At 39.3% G+C, this 20651-nt stretch overlaps 1 protein-coding gene across 1 annotated transcript in view; it reads right to left on the minus strand.

Annotated features, from left to right (window-relative positions):
• LOC105006337 (alpha-tectorin) overlaps positions 1-20651 on the minus strand; it is a 46828-nt gene that overhangs the window by 20847 nt on the left and 5330 nt on the right. Inside the window, exons 5-9 of the mRNA XM_034292393.1 lie at positions 19941-20219; positions 19666-19761; positions 19419-19572; positions 18800-19200; positions 41-620 (exon numbers count right to left, since the gene is read on the minus strand). Of these exons, the coding sequence (XP_034148284.1) occupies positions 41-620; positions 18800-19200; positions 19419-19572; positions 19666-19761; positions 19941-20219 (1510 nt within the window). The remainder of the gene's footprint in view (positions 1-40; positions 621-18799; positions 19201-19418; positions 19573-19665; positions 19762-19940; positions 20220-20651) is intronic.

Here is a 20651-nt window from a genome sequence, read left to right on the forward strand (position 1 = left end):
ATCTTCAGTTGCAAGTTTGACATTCCCATACTGTACTTACCACAGAATCCTTGTCTCCTCCACAGTCCCGGGTGTATGTTCCTTTGTTGGCACTGGGTGGCATACGCGTTGAGGGACTGGCACAGGATGGGCTGGTACCCTCCCCCAACGCACAGATCATAGAGGCAGTTCTCCACATAGGTCTGTGGGGGAAGCTGGGCGTGGCATGGGGCGAACGGTCCAGTTGGGTCCTGGAGGATGCCACAGTAGGCATTGTTGCCATAGAGACTTCTCTGAGCATCTGTGCAGCTGGCACAGCTTAACCCAGCACACTGGATCCTATGACAGGCTGGGTCATCATCCTCCGCTGACTGCCAGCTGTTAGCAAAGTCAACATCAGAGGCCAGGACCAGTCCCGAGCGGGAGCGGAAATCATCCTCGGGGTGGTTGTTGAATGTTCCGCACAGACCGCATGTGCTGTTGAAATAGTCAGCAGGTACATTGATTGTGACATAATGGTAGGCATCGTACGTCACAAGCAGACCAAAGTCGGTGCTGACTGCCACCGAGAAACCAGATTGGTAAACCTGGATGGTGCCATTTCGGAGTGAAAACGGGGTGGAGGCGAAGGTTCCATTGATCTGAATATGCAAAAAGAAATAGAGCACATTGAAGGAAGGGCAAAAGAGAAATGCTACAGTTGTGCTTAAAAGTTTGCATACCTTTGGAAAATTGGTAATATAAGTGCCATTTCTAAAGAAAATATGAGTGAGCAGGCAAAACATATTTTATTTCTTATGGGATTCACATTCCACTGTAGGTAATAAAAGAATGGCACAATCATAAAACAAAACATGGGAACAAAGAAAAACATTTACTGACCCCTGTTCAAAAATCTGCATACCCTTAGTTCTTAGCCCCATTTAGCATCATTGACAGTTGTCTATTAGGCCTTGAATTCTTGCAGGTGGTATAGCTGCCACTTCATCTTGGCAAATGCCTCCAGGTCATGCAAAGTCTTTGATCGTCTTGCATAAACTGCACGTTTGAGATTTCCCCAGAGTGGCTTAATGATATTAAGGTCAGAAGAGTTTGATGGTCACTGCAGAATAGGCCTATCAAAATTGCTCAAAAATGAAGTTAGAATATTCCCTCTAAAAAAACACATAATATTCGAACTATTCGAATATTATGTGCATTTTGTCAATGACGCGCATTTTGTCAAAAACAGGACAAATTAATACAAAGAGACATAAATACACTACCTATACAATTAGTTAAGTTTGAACATATTTGACAACGTATTACCTACACAAAAACAAGTAAATCAAATGATGACCAAGACCATGCAGTTGTAGAGTATCCAGTAGAAGTAGACGAATATCTTTCAAACTAACCTTTGTTGAGCTGAAATGAAGACAGATTCAGCAACTGCATGGCCTATTTCTTGCTTAAAATGTTTTCAGAAACACGTTTCAGTGAACTATTTTTGTAAAATACGAGATCGTATTCTCAACAAGCCAGCCATGACACTGTTGAAATTCTCGAGTAGCCAGACCCACATCACGCGTTCATCCAATCAGCTGCTGGTCAGGGGCGTGGAGCATCAACCATGGCTGTATGACGTCGCGACACCACGCTTCAGTTGTGTCGGACATATAGATCTGTACCGTCAGGCGCGCTAGCTCGCCCACTTGCAAAGCAGACAGCCAGACAACCTCTGCTACCGCAAATGTTTTTTTCCAAAAAATAAATAAAAATTTGAATATTATTATTCACCTTCGAAACTCACTTCAGGTTGGTGGAGAGTGCCTGCCTCAAGTGGAGGAGTTTAAGTATCTAGGGGTCCTGTTCACGAGTGAGGGAAGGATGGAACGGGAGATTGACAGACGGATCGGTGCAGCTTCTGCAGTAATGCGGTCGATGTATCGGTCTGTCGTGGTGAAGAAAGAGCTGAGCCGCAAGGCGAAGCTCTCGATTTACCGGTCAATCTACGTTCCTACTCTCACCTATGGTCATGAGCTTTGGGTCATGACCGAAAGGACAAGATCCCGGATACAGGCGGCCGAAATGAGCTTTCTCCGCAGGGTGGCTGGGCGATCCCTTAGAGATAGGGTGAGAAGCTCGGTCACCCGGGAGGAGCTCAGAGTAGAGCCGCTGCTCCTCCACATCGAGAGGGCTCAGATGAGGTGGCTTGGGCATCTGTTTCGGATGCCTCCGGAACGCCTTCCTGGGAAGGTGTTCCGGTCCCGTCCCACCGTCCCACGCTGGAGGGACTATGTCTCCCGGCTGGCCTGGGAACGCCTCGGTGTCCCCCCGGAAGAGCTGGAGGAAGTGTCTGGGGAGAGGGAAGTCTGGGCATCCCTGCTTAGACTGCTGCCCCCGCAACCCGGCCCCGGATAAGCGGAAGATGATGCAAAAAGAAATTCGTTTTTTAAAAACGATTTGAATATATATTCGAATTTAGAATATTCGTTGACAGCCCTACTGCAGAACCTTCACCATTTTCTCCTGTAACTACTAGAGGGTCAACTTGGCCTTGTGCTTAGGGTCATTGTCATGCTGGAAAGTCCAAGAGCGTCCCATGTGCAGCTTTCGTGCAGAAGAATGCAAATTGTCTGCCAGAATTTTCTGTATAACATCCTGTATTCATTTTGCCATACATTTTCACAAGATTCCCCGTGCCTCCAAAAACATCTCTGAGCCACCAACATGCTTCACAGTGGGGATGGTATTCTCTTCACTATAGGCCTTGTTGACACCTCTCCAAACATAGTGCTTATGGTTGTGTCCATAAATCTATAATTTGGTCTCGTCACTCCAGATTACAATGTGCCAGAAGCTGTGAGGCGTGTCAACCTCTCATCGTGCATATTGTAACCAGGCTTTTTTTATGGCATTAGCGCAGTAAAGGCTTCTTTCTGGCAACTCGACCATGCAGCTCATTTTTGTTCAAATTTTGTGCTCCTTGAAACAGCCACATCGTCTTTTTCCAGAGCAGCCTGTATTTCTCCTGAGGTTACCGATGGGTTTTTCTTTGTATCCTGAAAAATTCTTCTGGCAGTTTTGGCTGAAATCTTTCTTGGTCTACCTTACCTTGGGAGATCCCCAAATGTTCTACTTTTTAATAAGTGACTGAACAGTACTGACTGGCATTTGCAAGGCTTTGGTAATCTTTTTACATCCCTTTCCATCTTTATAAAGTTCCATTACCTTGTTACGTAGGTCTTTTGACAGTTCTTTTCTGCTCCCCATGGCTCAGTATATAGTCTGCTCAGTGCATCCATGTGAGAGCTACAGTAACAAACTCATTGAATATTTATACACAAACACTAATTGCATTTTAAAAAGCCCCAGGTCTAGGAAATTCCCCTTTAATTGTCATTTCCACCTGTTTGTGTCACCTTGTTTGTCTGTAACAAGGCCAAACATTTTGCCTGCAAACTTTTGATCAGGACCATTTATGTGATTTCTGTTATCATTTTGATTTAAAAAGGAGCCAAACAAGTAAGTGATAATAAATGGCTTCATATGATCACAATCCTTAAATAAAAGACATGTTTTTTTCCATGATCAGTCATATTTTCAAAATCAATGCCAATATTTCACCATTGCTGTCTGGGCTTGCAAACTTATGATCACAACTGTTAATGAAAATCCATTCTCAAACAATAGGACATACAAAGATTTGGGGTATTCAGCAGGTGAATTTGTTGGATTGCAGCTCTTTGGATTTATTTTTGAAGGAGAGTGGTGAGAAAGAAGTGTCAACTTTAAGGATAAGCAAATTGGTTCAGTCATTGGTGGCAGTAAGCTGAAATGAATGTCAACCAAAGAAATAATAGGCTTTAACAGTGACCTGTGAGACATCTACCAGAGTACAAGAGGTTCCTATTAGAGTAGCAGAAAGTAAGAAGAATGTATCTATATTTGAAAATGTTTTTATATTGATTCCGCAAAGTAGATGAGGTTGGTAATTACAAAAGAATCTGACATCATTGTCACATGGCTGACAAAAAAACAGTCAAGTTAAAATAATTGGTAACCCTTTAGATTATATCCCACATACAGAGTAGTTCCCACTAAACTATGTATTAACAAGAATGTAAGTAAGTGGTAAGAATTGAAAAGGATTGTATGCACAATTTAATTGTTATGAGCTGTTACTCAGAATTAAGCACCTAACTACATCTCAAATTACTTTGTAGTTCCTACATAACTAAGAAGTAACAAGAACGTAATGCGTTTCCACTGGTGCTTTACCACGGCACCAGGGTCACACTTGTGATTTATGCTAATTTTGGCTCCTGACCTTCCTGTTTCCACTTTACATTTGGTACCAAGGACTTAAGGAGGGGCTCAGGTAGGAAGGGAGGAGTAAACTATCAACGCAATTTAGTTTTCCGGTTGCAAAAAATAAAAGTTAATATTTTTCTGGTAGTAATATAAAATAAACAATAACGCCATGCTCAGTTTGTTTACAATACCGCATTTTAACTTGAGTAATAAAACACATTTCTTCCTCAATCTCCAGCGACTGGCTACTTCAACTACCCTTGTAACACTGCAACTGTAAGCCAATGTATTAATTATTTAGTTTGATAAGTATTTTGTCAAAACCATCTACTTTTAATAGAAGGATTTGGGAGAAGTCTGATGTAATTTTGCTTTGTTATAGGTTCTGCAGGCTACATCAGTCTCAGCGCACTCCATTTCTATTGTGTCAATGGTATCGTCCCAAATTTGTTCGTTCCAACTCTTTCCGTTCGGAGTTTTTGCTTCCCTGTACTGTTGTTTCATTTCAGGAATCTATTTGTTAGATCAGAAACCATTACGAGATGCCTAAATCAACAAATAAACATCGCCATTCTTAAATGAAAAAAATTATAATTACTTTTGAAATAGGATAGGTGCGTGAAATAATTATGACACGTTTCATGTCATAATGTATTATTGTATAATTTGAACCCAAATAACATTTTCACACCTCAGTTGTTGTGTGTGTGATCATTATGCGTGCAAAGGTGGGCACACATAACCAGATTAGTGACTTATGAAGCGCTAGTTGAATTTTCTCTGGTTTTGGTTGGTTAGATGGCTGGTAAAAACAGTATATCTACGGTAATATTAGACCCATATAAAATGTGATTTAGTTAACTATTATCCACACATCTTTCTCAGTACAATTATAGGCTATAAGCCTACCTGGTGTTATATCTTTTTCAGACAGGAATTGTTCAGAAGATTAGGCAACTGTTTGTTAGATAGCTGTAACATTGCCCTGCGTTCAAGATAAAACATATATATGGAATTGATCACGATATTTGAGGACAAAAGTTGTGTTGGGAAGCACTCTGCCAAAGGATGAAGATTTTCATTTGTTGCAGCCACTTCAACTCTATCCATAAAAGTAGGTCATTTGATTCTGATTGCTATGCATCTCAGAAAATGGTGTTAATTGGATCCTGATGACTTTAAACTAATAGTTTTGAAACTCCATCACTACTGGCCATATTAATCGCAGGTTACGTTTGTGCTGGTAAAAGTTATTTGTGTGCATTCGCGTGCCTGGGGTTTCTGCAAAGTTTTTATGACATTTGTGGAAAACATCAGATTACTGCAGATTTAGTGTATGTTCAGATTCATTTGCGGCATGTGGCAAAAACTGCGACGATTCGTATAATCCAATTTTTTTTAGGTATAGGCATGTCTTATATCGCCAGAAAGCTTGGAATCTCGTTAAACTAACTAGTATATCCAATTTAAAATAGCTATTACGACGACAAAACACAGTGCAATTGTTTCACAATCAACAAGAACAAAACACTTTTCTGTAGGCACTGGGTTTAATTATTTCATGTATCACGGAAAATAGTGTACTTACATTACTGAACCTCCACAGTTTTCTTATCCCTCTGTTCCCAGAGAGGAAGGGAAGCATATTTTTGCTTGGTGAAATCCGTTTTAATTCTCATAGTATCCATGCGTCGCAGAATGAAAAATGACTCGATCAACTTGCAACAAAACTATTCATGATATTCAGACCATAAAACAAGCATTTCCCCCGTGACATTTGGTATGTCTGTTATGATTAGACACTCAGGAAGATAACTAGCCTTATTCGGAGATTCTACACAGCGAAATGGCTGCGCAATACCTCAGTAAACCCTAGTAGCGCGCCTCACGTTACGCACCCATAAGATGGACCAAGACAAACTTGAAGGACAATATCTTCCTCCAATGACGACCAATTAATTTGAAACGTAGCTAGCTAGATAACCAATGAGCTAGCCTTTCTTGTGATGTGTGAATGTCCACTGTGAGATAAATGGGCTGGAATCTAAAGGTGTGCGTGACGAGACACCCCTGGTTCATTTCGAGTTGAGAGAGCATCAGAGCGCACTAGCATTTTCGTTACGCACATTGTTGCTTCTTCTTGTTTTTATGATCTTTTTCAACATTTCGAATTTGAACATGGCTCCTAAAAGTGGGAAAGCGAAATCCAAGAACAAGTACACAAACTAGGAGGAGATTTTTGAGGAGATTCAGCGAGAGAGTGACCGAGCTAGACGAGGATTCTCTTAATGAACAAAGTTTTGATTCTGGCAAGGAAGAATTGTTCATGGAAGGAAAGGATCCCGTTTTAGATTGGTGAGTAAAATAAATTATTGTTCTTTATATGTATGTATGTTTGTATGTATGTGTGTACGTGTATTTGTGTACACCTGACAAATACTTTTTTTTCCCGTCTTGTTTTGTCTTTTTCCGTTTTGTTTTGGGCCAAGTTGTAAAAGATATCTTAGTCTCAGTCAGCATGCCTTGTTGAAATAAAGTTGAAATTAGAATATATATATATATATACATACACACGTTTGTTATATGGCTATAACATGTTGTTGTCCCAATATATAATTCTAGTATTGGTCCTGTGGATACACTGAAAGAATAAGCTGTTGAACTGTTGTGCTGCATTTACACATATAAGCTATAGAACATAAATTGGACCAATGGCACACTTGCTTGGCTAACTTATCGCCTCCACTTTTTAGGCATATTTGAAGTATAAATAATCCTGATGTTACTGTTAGTTTTTAGACATTGTGGGGCAACACTCTGTCTCCAGAAGCTTCTGTAATAAACGGATGATACGGAATTGGTATTGACCTGACTCCTGGTGTGTTATTCTCCTTTCCATCAAACCAACTCAGGGAAGTGTTAGACTTCAACAGTCCCCATATGTAATTCTAATCAAATCTAAATTCATTTAAAAATGTTAACAGTGGAACCGACTCAGACTCGGATGATCTCTGGGAGCCGGCTGTAAAGAGATGGCCACAATCAAGCAGTCCTGCCCCCACCCAGGGTTAGGTCCGGCAGTTGCGCAAGGACTGGTTTCAGTAATAAAAGGCTTTTAATGACCAAAATATAATTCAGACTGACAAAATAATAAAAATGACATTCTTCTTCTTTTAAATAATAATAATAGAAATAATAATAATAACGACACATCAAATCATCATCATTTATTCCGCTTTTTAAACTGCCAAATAAAACAATTTTATTTCTTTCTACCTCCCTGGTGATTGTCTCAATCTCCAAGTCAGAGAAGTTTCTCTTTTTTGCCGTCTTCCCTGTGTCCATGGCGTAAAAAGAGGGCGTGGGGGAAGCGGAGACTTGAATATATAGGGGCGTGTTATTCTAATGACGATCGTTTTCAGCCGCGGCATTTATCAAGGGCAGGTATTGCGTACACCTGGATTTTAAAGGTACGCACAGCTTCATAAATCAGGCGGTGAGAGGAGTGTAAGCAAAATCTTACGCCAGCATATACGCCCGTTTCTACGCAAGAATGATAAATGAGGGCCAATGTGTACTTAGTTTTTTTTTCCACTTTTTGTTTGCTGTGGTTTGCTGTGTTTGCACTTCTGACATTAGATCAGTGTTGGCTTCTAACTTAGCCCTTATTGTAAATGCTTATTTTGGGGGGCATTGGATCAGCGTTCTCGTCGCGCCTCCTGTCAGTACCTTAATGAAGGGAAACTAATGATCCACCATGTATGACATTTCTGGGAGTGTGTAAACCTTATTTGTTATTACACTTGTATTTTTGAATAATCTCTGTTGTCATATGTTTGGAATTTAATCATTTATCCAATTTGGCCACTTGGGTAGATTTGGGGACACTCGGAAAGGACACTTGGGAGTCCTCCTACAAAATATTCTGCAGCTCTATGGTCATTCAATGTAGCTGCCTAAAACTTTACCTACAGTCTCCTTCCTTCTAGTGAACAATACTTGAAGTGTCTCCAGCCTCCTATCTCAATGCATGGCCTACCCACTGCATTTCAAACATGATGATAAAAATAAAAAAAACGCATGTGCTTTCAAATGGACCCAAACATATGTTTCTACTATATTCAGGTCATGAGCTACAAGCATTTACATTTGGGTACATAATTTTAGGCGGAAATTGACTATTTTGGCCTTTGAACTAACAGGTTAAAGGCTACGGACATCTTGATTTTTATATATTTCCCTTTTCGAGAAATTGCTATTTATTTTTCAACAATGTTTTGAAGAAATTATAAACACGAATAAAAGACAAACACCTCAACTGCCGGAGTGCTTATGTTCAGACAAAAAGTCAGATTATGGAAGATCAAGGGTTATTGGATTAATTGGAATGACTGAATATCTGTCTAGGGTGACCAGACGTCCTGGTTTGCCCAGGGATTGTCCCAATTTCAAGCTGAGTGTCCCGGGTCCTGACACATATCTGTAAAACACTAAAACGTCTGATGTTCGACATTCACTACCAAATTGTCCCGGTTTCACAATTAAAATAATAATAATAATAGATTTGATTTAAAAGTGCCTTTATTATATTAAAGGACACTACAAAAACAATCAATGACGTTCATCATGTTCTGCCCCAATCAGAAAACCGAAACAATGCACCACGCCTCTGAATTCAACACTGATTTGTCTGTCGTTGGCAAGGCTGTTGCTATGAGGCTTGTCTTGTGGCTCTTTCAGAAATCTGCCAATACGCTAATGATTAGCTGTCATGCCGGAGAGAAAGTCTGTTTTTCTAAAGACTTCCAAAAGGCCTATCCTTTTCTACGAGTAGTAGCAAATGTGTAATTCTGCACTCACTGCAAGACTACATTTTCAGTTGCGTACGGTGGCAATAGTGACATAAAAGATTAGATTAAGACTGACAAACATTAGCGGTGGCTACAGGCACCGACAGTGAGTGACAGTGATCTGAAACGGGCAGTTCAGGAGGGGACCTTGGCCTACCATCTGATGAAACAACCAGAGCTGGTCTAATTAGAAAATTCTACGATGATCCTTTTACATGCGCTCCCACCAAAGCCGGAAGCATTTTGAGCAATGTATTTTCCCATCCATCTATGGCAATTCTCAAGGCAGACACTATGAATGTTGACCTTGGTGTCGATGCCTCAAACTACAAGACGGAGAAGATAATTCCAATAGTGATCCGGTACTACAAACCAACTGAGGGGGTGAACGTTAAGATCCTTAACTTCACATCAATTCCAGATGAGAGCTCAACAATTATCTTCGATGAAGTCCACCGTAGCCTCTGTGCGTTTAACCTGATTGACAAAGTTGTCGACTTTTGTGCTGACAACACCAACACCAATTTTGGAGGGAATTCGAGGAGAGGGGAAAACAATGTGTTCTGCAAGTTTAACAAGGCCACCACCAATGACCTCGTTGGAGTAGGTGTGACAGTCACATAGTGTGAGGCCTGGATGTGGTTTATGCACAACCACCTAAAGGTCTTTAATGACACTATAAAGGTGATGGAGAAAAAGAAGAGCATTGCTGTTCATTCTACTTCTACTTCTACCTCAACAATCACCTGGAGAACATGGTGGAGAGAAGGTCCGTATTCGTCATGGGACTGAAGGTGAGCTTAGTTAAATTAAAATGTATACTGGTTTATAAAGACAAATGGCTGACAATTGGGAAATCAATAAGCATACGTTTTATTGTTATTATTCTATAGGCAATCCATAACATTTTTCATTATTCATTTATATGTTATTATGCTATTATTATAGGTGAAGAATCTCGTGACCGCCCTCAATGATCTACATAAAGCGGAGGTGTTTCGCAATGGTGTCTGTGCCTTCTACATCTGTTGCATCTCATACCTGAAGGAATGGGGAGCAACATTCACTGAGCTAAAGGTCCTTTCCTGGACCCTGTTGAACAGTGTTCCGCAGTGGGATGAGGTTGAATGCTCCCTATAGTATGTAACCTCAAAACTGTGACAGGGCAACATTGACGAAGCCCAGCTGTTCAACGACAAACGTCAGTCAAGCTGTACACCACTGAGAAGGTCGCGCAGCGGAACACAAACGATAAACCAGCAGACGAGCGCTGGGCGGAGATGTTTGCCCATTTCCAGACAAGGGGAGTTCCGTTTAAAAACATTGGTCTAATCTGTAAGTTCGCTGTGTGTTTACCCAGCACAAATGCCCCTGTTGAGTGGAACTTTTCCATCATAAATAAGATCTGGACGGCTGAGAGAAACAGTATGGGTATGTTTTTTACACGGTGAAACGTTGATGATAGCTGCGCAGAGTTCCACGGAAGGCTCCTGGGAAACAGCAGTCTCCTACAGAAGATCCACTCCTCAAACAAGTATTCTTCTTCAAGGGATCTTTCTTGGTTTGTTATTAACAAGATGCAATAGCGGTTTATTATTTTGACGTTGATAGATATTGAGCATGAAATATAATTGAATTACGATTGACACAATGTATGAGAGTGCTAACTATCTCTGTATTATTTTACTATAATACTATATTACACTATTACTGTTGGGTCTGTAGAATCTGAGCATTAACAATTACAATATGAATGTACGTTTCATTGGAAGTGAATGTGCCTAGATAATGAGAACAACAGAAACACCTCTGTTTAGATTATCTCTCAGTAGGTAGCGCTCTAATGACAGGAATGTTTACGATGGCCATATGGCATGGGGGTTGACTTCTAAAAAGTTAGAAACGCCCTTAATGTATAGGCTAGCTGGTAACCAACATTACAGTGAGAAGAGATTGACTGAGATGAGATTGAGGTTGTGTAAGGAAGACCAGGTCCGTAACCTCATGAACAAGACTTTCTAATGCTGCAATAAATAATATACTTTCTCTCTCCCTTGACAAACGGGTATGCTAATTATTACAACCACTATACAAAACGGCCGATTTCTAACACGATGCTGCCGCGACCCGAAAGATATGTTTTAACGATTCTGCTGAACTTCAGCTGGAGAGCTTAGGGGCTCGATTTGCAATCGCGAGGAAGAAGTTGTTTTTCCCGGTTACTGGTTGCTGAAAACAACTGAACAGTGAGTCATTAAACTACGCCATAGAACGAACTGTCAAGATTGCAAAAAGCGTTAGTTTGTCAAACAAGCCCTATGACGACCCGACTAGGCCGTGATTTTTATTGCGTGGAATCTGTCTGCGGGTGCGGACAGTCCGTCTCAATTTGTTGGGGCGTTGACCGGTGTGCTTCAGTGCTGAACTGTATTCCATGTCGCCATAGTATGATGACACTCCATTTTCCTTTTCGGGATTAGTGTGTGATATTGTATTTTTCGGCAATTATACAGTGACTTGTACAAGTAAAAATATAATGCCGTCCAGTTGTACAAATACAACAAGAGGACTGCAGCCTCTGACGCGCATGATGCGTTCATGTTTAAAAAGCAAGGCGCGAATAGGATACCATCAAGAACGAAAAGGATCATTAACAACGATGCCTGGACTCGAAATGGACAGAAAGAAAAAGAACGTTTTCCGGCTAAACAAGATGGATTTCGAGGAAGTTGTATATGGACAGATGGAGAGTGTGGTACAGACGAAGAGAGAAGACAGAGGAAAGTTAAGATGGCCGAGAAAGGACAACAGTCGAAAGGCGCAAAAGGAGAGAATCGAAATGGACGAAGATTCATTCTGTTTGACCACCTGGCTGACCGACAGTAGTCTCAAGATGGAGTCTCTCTTATGGGATCCTGGAATCATGGACAATACTAGGAACTGACGTGAGCTTTCATAATCATTGATTCAGAGTTCTTAAATGTTTATATCCTAAAAATGTATCGTACTTAATCATTAAATGAAGCTGGAACTTATCAAGGAAACCTGATCACCTTCCTCGGTAATAGCCAAGCTTATTTAATTAAATATTACATGTAGTTTGAGAAGCAATTGAATGTTATATAGCATGTTTTAATAGGCATTCGAAATAGCCTGTTTTGTTCTGTCATGCTTGAACATGTTTTAATAGGTATTCAAGAAATAACCTGTTTTGTCATGTGTACTTATGTAATTTTGAGTCAAACGTATTTATTGCGTTGATGATAATGTTTAAAACCGTAAGGCCTCAAGGGGGTCTCACAATGTAGGTAGGCCTTAATCAAGGCCCACCACGTGGTACTTGTCTGTTGCTTGCTGAGCTGTTCGCTAGCACAACTGGGTACATCTGAAACCTATGATGAATTAGAATTTGGTACAATGATTTTCTAATCTGGTAAAATAGTCTCAAGGTTGTCTTACAAAAAGGTTAACGTATTGTGTTTTCACTCTCCTTTTATATTGTATAAGTGGTAGGATGAAGAATCCACATGGTGATAGACTTGTACTTTAAGGAGACACGCAGTGTCCCATGAGGACTGAATTTGAATCCAATATAGTCATAGCCTTAAAAAAAAAAAAAAAAGGTAATACAGCTGAAGCGAGTTTATTCCCCAACATAACAATTAGATGTATTTTAAATGCTGAATTGAGTTTGGTTAAATAATATAGTTTCTCTTATTTGTATTTACCAACGATAACTGGGATAATGCTTGTTTTCAAAACCAACACCTGATACACGTTAATGGAGTTTAAATTCTAAAATGGTGAAAAGGCCTACATTGAGTTTCCTTTGGATTACTTATTGTACCTTGATTTTAGTGACGTCATACATCTGTTTTCTGTCTGGATTGCCATTCTTAAGAGTTTCTTAATTTCCACCCTAATGTTGAGTTGTTGTATAGATAATGATGAGCACATTTCTACAAACTGCGAAAATATTAGATGGGTTGGACACTAAATCAAAATCTCCAGTTAACCAAGGATGTCGGCTAAATTGATAGGATAGTCTGAGGACCATAAACTAACATTTGGCCTTTTTAATGGATTGCCATAAATGGGTGGAGCTCATAGTAGCAACCTTTCCCATTACATCAGATTAGCCTATTACTAAGGGTTGAATTCGAGTGTTCAGTCTGGTCTCATCTATGGTAATTTTATCAACAAAAGCATATACAGTTTTGGGATAAACAAACATTAAGTGAAAGCTACATATATTTTCCTCTCAATAGCTTTAATGTTGAAATGTATGATTTTGAAACCAACTGAAGTGAGGGTAGAGACCAAAAGTCATCCCCCATTGTTGATGATAGAACAAAGAAAAAGCATAAAGTTGTGATTTAAGGTTTAGCTGACCGCCACTATTTGGAATAAAAATGAATCTAACTTTGCGAATTCCCTAAAATTTAGGAGGTTACTCAAGACACTGTTTTTCATGAGGTAGTTTGGCCGTTGCCTGTAAAAATTCTAAAGTTGTATGCAGTCGCTATGCTAATATAATTGCCCTGGTGGTTGCAACAGGTAAACCACTGCACATGGGCTGGAGTTTTTCACTCCTACAATTTAGTTGCACAGTTTATCCCCTGGGGGCCGAACAATTTAGTTAGGCATGTGCCAAGAAACTACAGGATATTATAAATGCATGATAGCCAATTTCACAGACCTGTGTGATGGTACTGTGGCAAAGACAAATATGAGAGCTGTTTAGCTATGTGGTAAAATTTGTTAATGGGTTATATGGTTTATAATTCCTTCGCACAAGCGACCGTGTTGCACATTGATGTCTTTGTATTAGTGAATGTTTGTGTTTTTTAACTTGTTCACTTTGTTTTGATGAATATACAGGATGCAACTCCTTATCGAATGGATTATAGATCCATCCCTACTACCAATTCTCTATTTTTCATGTCTGTCCTGAAAAGATGGCCAGTGTGGGTTCCTGTAACCTTATTTGTCATTGTTTTGCATTCACTCATGGTGTCATTTTCCATTGACTTAATGAAGTGAAGGCAGGGGGGATGTATGATATGATAATTGATTATGATTGGAAAGAGTTGAGCTTAGGGCTCAAGGCAAATCAAATTGGTATTTATAAGGAGTTTTGTGAAAAAATTAGTTTTTCCTGTTTGCATAGCTATAACGGAGCATTGGCATCTGATATGTTTTACATTTTCCATTTACAGGATGTTTTTAATTGGTTTATTTGGAAATTGTTTTGGTTGATGCAAGGTCTAACATTTTAATGGTTGAATAGTATAGATCTAACCATTTCTGATTTGGCTAAGCAAAGTCAAGTCTGACAATTTTAATTCCACTGCTAGCTGCTATCGGGCATTAATATAGCACAAGGAGTCATAAAACAACCAAGCCAGTTCTGGATGGGAAAGGAACTTTGACATAGACTTTTATGGAAACTTGTCTGAATAGAGTGTACACTTCACTCTTATGATGGAACTTCTGAGATCCACAAGTTTTCAGGACTGATCTATTGTCTTCATTGTTGGGAGTTGACGGAACCATACCCAGTGGATGAAAGTCCGATGGACTGTTGAACCACACTAATCGTTGTTTTGCAGTTATACTTTCAACAGATCAGGACATCACAACCCCTTTTCTGATGATACATCATGTCACTGACTGGACACAGACAACTGAGTGTGTGAGTACCAGCAACATGTTCAAGAAGGACTTCTACAACCACATTGGTTGAATCTGTTTCATATTTTCCTGACCACTCACATGGCAGAACGATGCCAGGGTCAGATCACTTGGCTTCACACTCCATTTATAGATGAATCGTTGACAGTGAGATGAGGAGAATCCACCTGAGTCCTGAAGGACTCCAAATTCTACAGGTCAGAGTACCACGGGCCAGTTGACTGGAAAGGTCACAGGGTCCCAACACAGTGGAATACACTGTTGTGGTGTTAATCTTGATTAAGTGAAGTGTTGGAAACTCACTTATCCATTATACACCTACACTGACTTGTTAGGACAACCAGGCAAATTGCTGGGTCCACATCACACTGACTGCAATAACTGATTTTGGAACTTTCATCACTGATGCAAGACAAAGAAACTGAAGACGAGAACTGAAGGACACTTGATTGGAAACTTACTTCTTTCCTTACAATCTAAGATTTTCCTAAATAAACTGATATGGTGATTTCATATGTATGAAGGTTTGTTTCTCGCAAGACAGGTGGGAAACTCTACACGATGACAATCCCAGTATTGGACTTCGGCGTATTTGTGATGATGCTTAATTATCTACATTATGATGGCTATCATGGTTTGTTTGGACAGTGAATTGTTCCCTATTATAGATGGTCCCTGACAAAGGTAGATGTTTTCCCTATTTTAAAGGTAGAAATCTGTCACAGGTACAACAGGATATGCATAAGTCTTTTGTATGATTTTGTCGCATGGATCATGATACGGACCAGGGGGGTTTTGATTGTTCAATGGACTTTGGGGGAAATGTTTTAATCATGATGTCATGTTGAGTCTGGTTTTCTGCTGAACACCGTTAACACTGATAATAACCTGTTGATGTCAATGTTTCTTGACCTTTATAATCTGAGGTGGGGACAGGATTGATGACTGTCATACATTGAGTTATGTGTCGGAGTGTGGTGTGTCAATTGTCCTGTTTACATTCATTTTCATTTGAGGAACAATAAGACCTGATTGGTCAGATACTCATTTTTTCCTTTCATTTTAGTCATTTGTAACATATGCGTATGGGCCTTTTCTTTTCATTAGGAATTGAATTGTAATGTTTTATCAAACATGTAATGTTTTTCTTTAAATGTTTGATAGGGGGGACTGTAGAATCTGAGCATTAACAATTACAATATGAATGTACGTTTCATTGGAAGTGAATGTGCCTAGATAATGAGAACAACAGAAACACCTCTGTTTAGATTATCTCTCAGTAGGTAGCGCTCTAATGACAGGAATGTTTACGATGGCCATATGGCATGGGGGGTTGACTTCTAAAAAGTTAGAAACGCCCTTAATGTATAGGCTAGCTGGTAACCAACATTACAGTGAGAAGAGATTGACTGAGATGAGATTGAGGTTGTGTAAGGAAGACCAGGTCCGTAACCTCATGAACAAGACTTTCTAATGCTGCAATAAATAATATACTTTCTCTCTCCCTTGACAAACGGGTATGCTAATTATTACAACCACTATACAAAACGGCCGATTTCTAACAGGTCCCAAACACTCTGTCCATTACCACCTGTTAGGAACTGTGTATGTGACTGTCATAGGACTCTCTGAATAGACCCTTGGGTCATAGGTTGGAATACACCATACAAGGGTATTTTGTAAACTATTTCTTATAATAGTCTGTGTAAAGGTTGGCTATGAACACTGACAGCCTTCCATGTGTCCTAGCATAAAAGACTGTTAACTTTGTAATCATTGGAGAACATGTCAGAACTATAGAAGGTCAACATCGTAGACTCATGCTGAATAAAGATGGCTCTCCCCTGACTTCCGGTTTCATTGCTTTTGTTCATGAATAAAAAATGGACAGAATCTAATAAAATGATTTTCCTTTCAGAACTCAGCATTTGTACATTTTGATTCTGTGATATGAGTGTGGAGAGCAGCATAAAACTGATCGTTACCAGCTGGTGCCATTGCGTTGTGATTATGTTAATTAAAAGTTATTTTAGTTATTTATAGGCTATTCAAGGATATCTTTACGCTGTTTTGTTTAAAAAATAATGGTCGGCCATTTGGCCGGCAGCCTGCACTTGTGCACACGGACAAATAGCGTATGTTTTGTTTTGAAAGGTATTTGACAATCAATAAATATGTTATATTACAAGTGCAATCCTTGTGTTTTGTGTTTACTAGTGTTAATATAATGTTTCAAATACACTGTGATTTGCTGGATTTATGGAGACAAAACAATTATTTGTTTGCTGCGGTGCAGTCCATGGTGTTGAAAGGTGCAGTCACTAGGTGTGTTGAAATAATTGTCCCCCATCCTGATGAAATCGCCTATGGTGCATGCACACGTGTGTACATGCGGGTACATTAACATCTAGTACACTTAAGTGTCCCGGTTTGGGGGTTTGAAAATGTGGTCACCCTATATCTGACAGACCTTTAGCATGTTATGTAGAGACGTAGCTCAATCATATTGAAGTTGAAAGCAATGATTTAGAAACACTTTCCAAAGACACTATACATAAAGGTAAAATTCTGTTTTTGGCCAGCTATGTAAACTCTAACATTGGTAGATCCCACCAAATGTGTTCAGTTTGTTATAGGCTGTTCCTATGTTTTCTAATTCCTCTTAATATCAAAGTAATCAGATTACGTTACAGAGTAATCAAAAAGTTACGTTACTAGTTAGAAATGTGTACATGTACAGTTTAGCCCAAAAGTATTCATACCCATGCCAAATTTGAGACATAGTGAATTTTGATTTGACCGATTGGGTTCTTCTGGCTTGAAATGACATAAACAAGTGACAAAACACGGTAAGACATTGTGCTGGAGATACAAATGAATAACATAACTATTTCTGTTTTTAGCCATGAATTGCAGTGGACTTCTTTTCAGCTGTTCTCAATGTATAGGTGATTAGAATGCTCTCTCATGGTGGAAATTAGACAATTTTAAATGGTATAAAAACTTGCCAAACTCTGTCAAACAGAGAGCTGGTGCTGATGTGGGATTGTTTGCTGTTACCTACCTGTTACCTATCTGGCCACCTGCCTAACTTTCCGAATTTACTTTATATAAAGTAAGTGGTTGAATTCTATTTACAAGTTTACCAACATATATTTTTATCTATTGACTTTTTACCTTAACTGTAAATTGTAACTGTAATGGATTACATTTCAAAAGTAACTTACACAACACTGACCACAACTGATATGGTGGAGCAGTGAAATTGTACTGAAATACATTTAAGATTCAAATAAATTAAGAAATATCCGATAAATTGGTAAAACATGTTGTGAGGTTCTGTTTTGTTCCATTTTGTCTTTGCTGTTGTCCTTGAACATACCGTGTTCTGTTTGGTTTTGGTCCAATGTTCTTGAATTTAGTTTGTTTTTCTGTATTATTGTTTACACCTGTCTTATTAGCACCCTATTTATTCAGTAAATTTTTTCAGTGTCATTGTGAGGTATTGTTTGTATGTTACGACTCTACTAAGCCTTTTAGTAGAGTCCCTTATGTGTACCAGCCTGTTTTCTAGCTTTTTTCCTGCCAATGATTATTAGTCTCATCCCTGCCTATACTTTTGCATGTTCTGATTTCCTGTTACTGACCACAAGTTTTGCCTGTTCCTGGTGCTGTGAATAAACCTATACGCTCCGCGCTTGGAACCACACCACCTGCCTGTGTTGTATTTTTACAAATCTGGCATTGTTTAATTGTTCATTTTAATAAAGACAATATGCATTATACTTGTGTGTTCAACTTTTTTAGACTTGAGAGAAAAGTAAGAATATTTTAATGAAAATCATAAATGTTTTACTTTTGGATTATATCACCCAGTCCTAACCGTAATTTTATTTGGGAGCCAATACACTTGCAATGATTGAGAATTAACTCCATTGGAAATTGTGCAGATCAGTTGGGGCTAGGCAGTGGGGACTGACCTTTACTTCAGCTCGGTGTCCTGTGACCATCTCTATCTCCGTGTTGTAGACTGACACCCTCACCATACGAGTCCAAGCCACATGGGTGCTTCCGCGGTGCTCGTTCTTTCCTTCTACGCGGTAGTAAGGCAAACCAATGCCACACTCCTCCGACAGGACATAGGTGCAGGTACCCTGAAAGTGGAAAAGGCGCCCGTCGAAGGTGTAGTAGTGGGGGTCACCTGAAATGGTGCAGGTGCTGCGTTGAATCGTTTGACAGGAGAACTGGAAAGTGTCGGGACGACAGATTTGGGAAAAAGAGCAGGGCTGGTTCTGGCACTGCATGCCACTGCTGGTGCATGTGCACCTCTGTCTGCAGCTGTTGTCACTCCAAAATGAGTAACCCAACTGGACCGGAGAGCCTGGAAAAAAGTGAAAAAACATCTGTTTCAGGTGGCAGATGTTTATGGGGTAATGGCAGAAGCCTGGACAGCATTGAATTGATTAAACAAAAACATAGCTGGTCACTCAGTGATGTGTAAAACATTATAGCTTGTTAATTTAGAAAAAGGTACAGTAATTCTTAACACCAATGAATATTATGTGGCTCCTAACTATCCTGTTTATATTGTCATCTCACCATTGAAAGTACAGCCTCTAGATCCTTGGTCTGTGCGGAAGGCCCAGCGGCCTGCAACATTGACATTACTGGTGGTGCTGAAAACTGTAAAATTGCTTTGAAATGACCCAGGGATTGAGAAGAAGTTGATAGAGTTGACTGTGTCATAGCCAGCCTAATAATAAAAAAAATAAAGTTAAATACATATAGTAATAAAAAACAAATGTAAATCTTAAATAAAACCATAATATACTTTCACTGTTCTGACCTGAACGTTGCGCTGTGCCAGTGCAATAACCCCATAGTTCATCAGGACAAAAGAGCGTTGGGCACCAGTTATCAGAACCACTTGGAAGGTGGTTTCCTTACATTAAGGAAATTAGAGAAATATGTTTAATACATAGTCGACTGTATTATTATACAACCAACATAGCAAATCCAATGTAATATCCATCTTAAATTCACAGGTGATTTATTAACTGACTTTACAATTACTAAGAATTACTTTTGCTTGTAATAAATGTAGAACAACAATATTCTTACTGTTGATGTGGTAGGGTAGTAGGGGACCCTATCCCATGTAGCAATGAAGACCCAATTAGCAGAGAAGCCCAGATTTGGGAAGTACAGATTGATGTCTTGTGTTGCCTGTTGAAGAACACTACCACTGGTGTACTGCTGGTATGAAATGACTCCATTCAATCGATTGTCCATGTCAGTCCAGAATGGAGCTATGAGATCTCTTGTGGAATATCCAGGAAACACATATGGTGCGAACGTGTTCCATGGTTCGGTAAACGTCAGGTCTCCATTGTTGTTAACCTTAAATCACGTAATTATTCAAATATAATTTATTATTTTTATTAGAAATTCTGTATTATAAGTTACATAACTTCAAATTTCTAAAATGCAATAGATCAGGATTTTATGAATTAAGATTTGATGCTTTCCTCACCCTGAGTGGAGTCAATCGACCAGCAGAAACTGTAATCAATGTTTTTTATTATAAAAACCACTGGAAAATGTACAGTGCCTTGCGAAAGTATTCGGCCCCCTTGAACTTTTCGACCTTTTGCCACATTTCAGGCCTCAAACATAAAGATATAAAACTGTAATTTTTTGTGAAGAATCAACTACAAGTGGGACACAATTATGAAGTGGAACGAAATTCATTGGATATTTAGAACATATTTAACAAATAAAAAAAATTATTACTCTCCAGAAGTTCAGTGAGGATCTCTGAATGATCCAATG

Source organism: Esox lucius, chromosome 5 (assembly GCF_011004845.1).
Source record: "Esox lucius isolate fEsoLuc1 chromosome 5, fEsoLuc1.pri, whole genome shotgun sequence".
NCBI classification, from domain to species: Eukaryota; Metazoa; Chordata; class Actinopteri; order Esociformes; family Esocidae; genus Esox; species Esox lucius.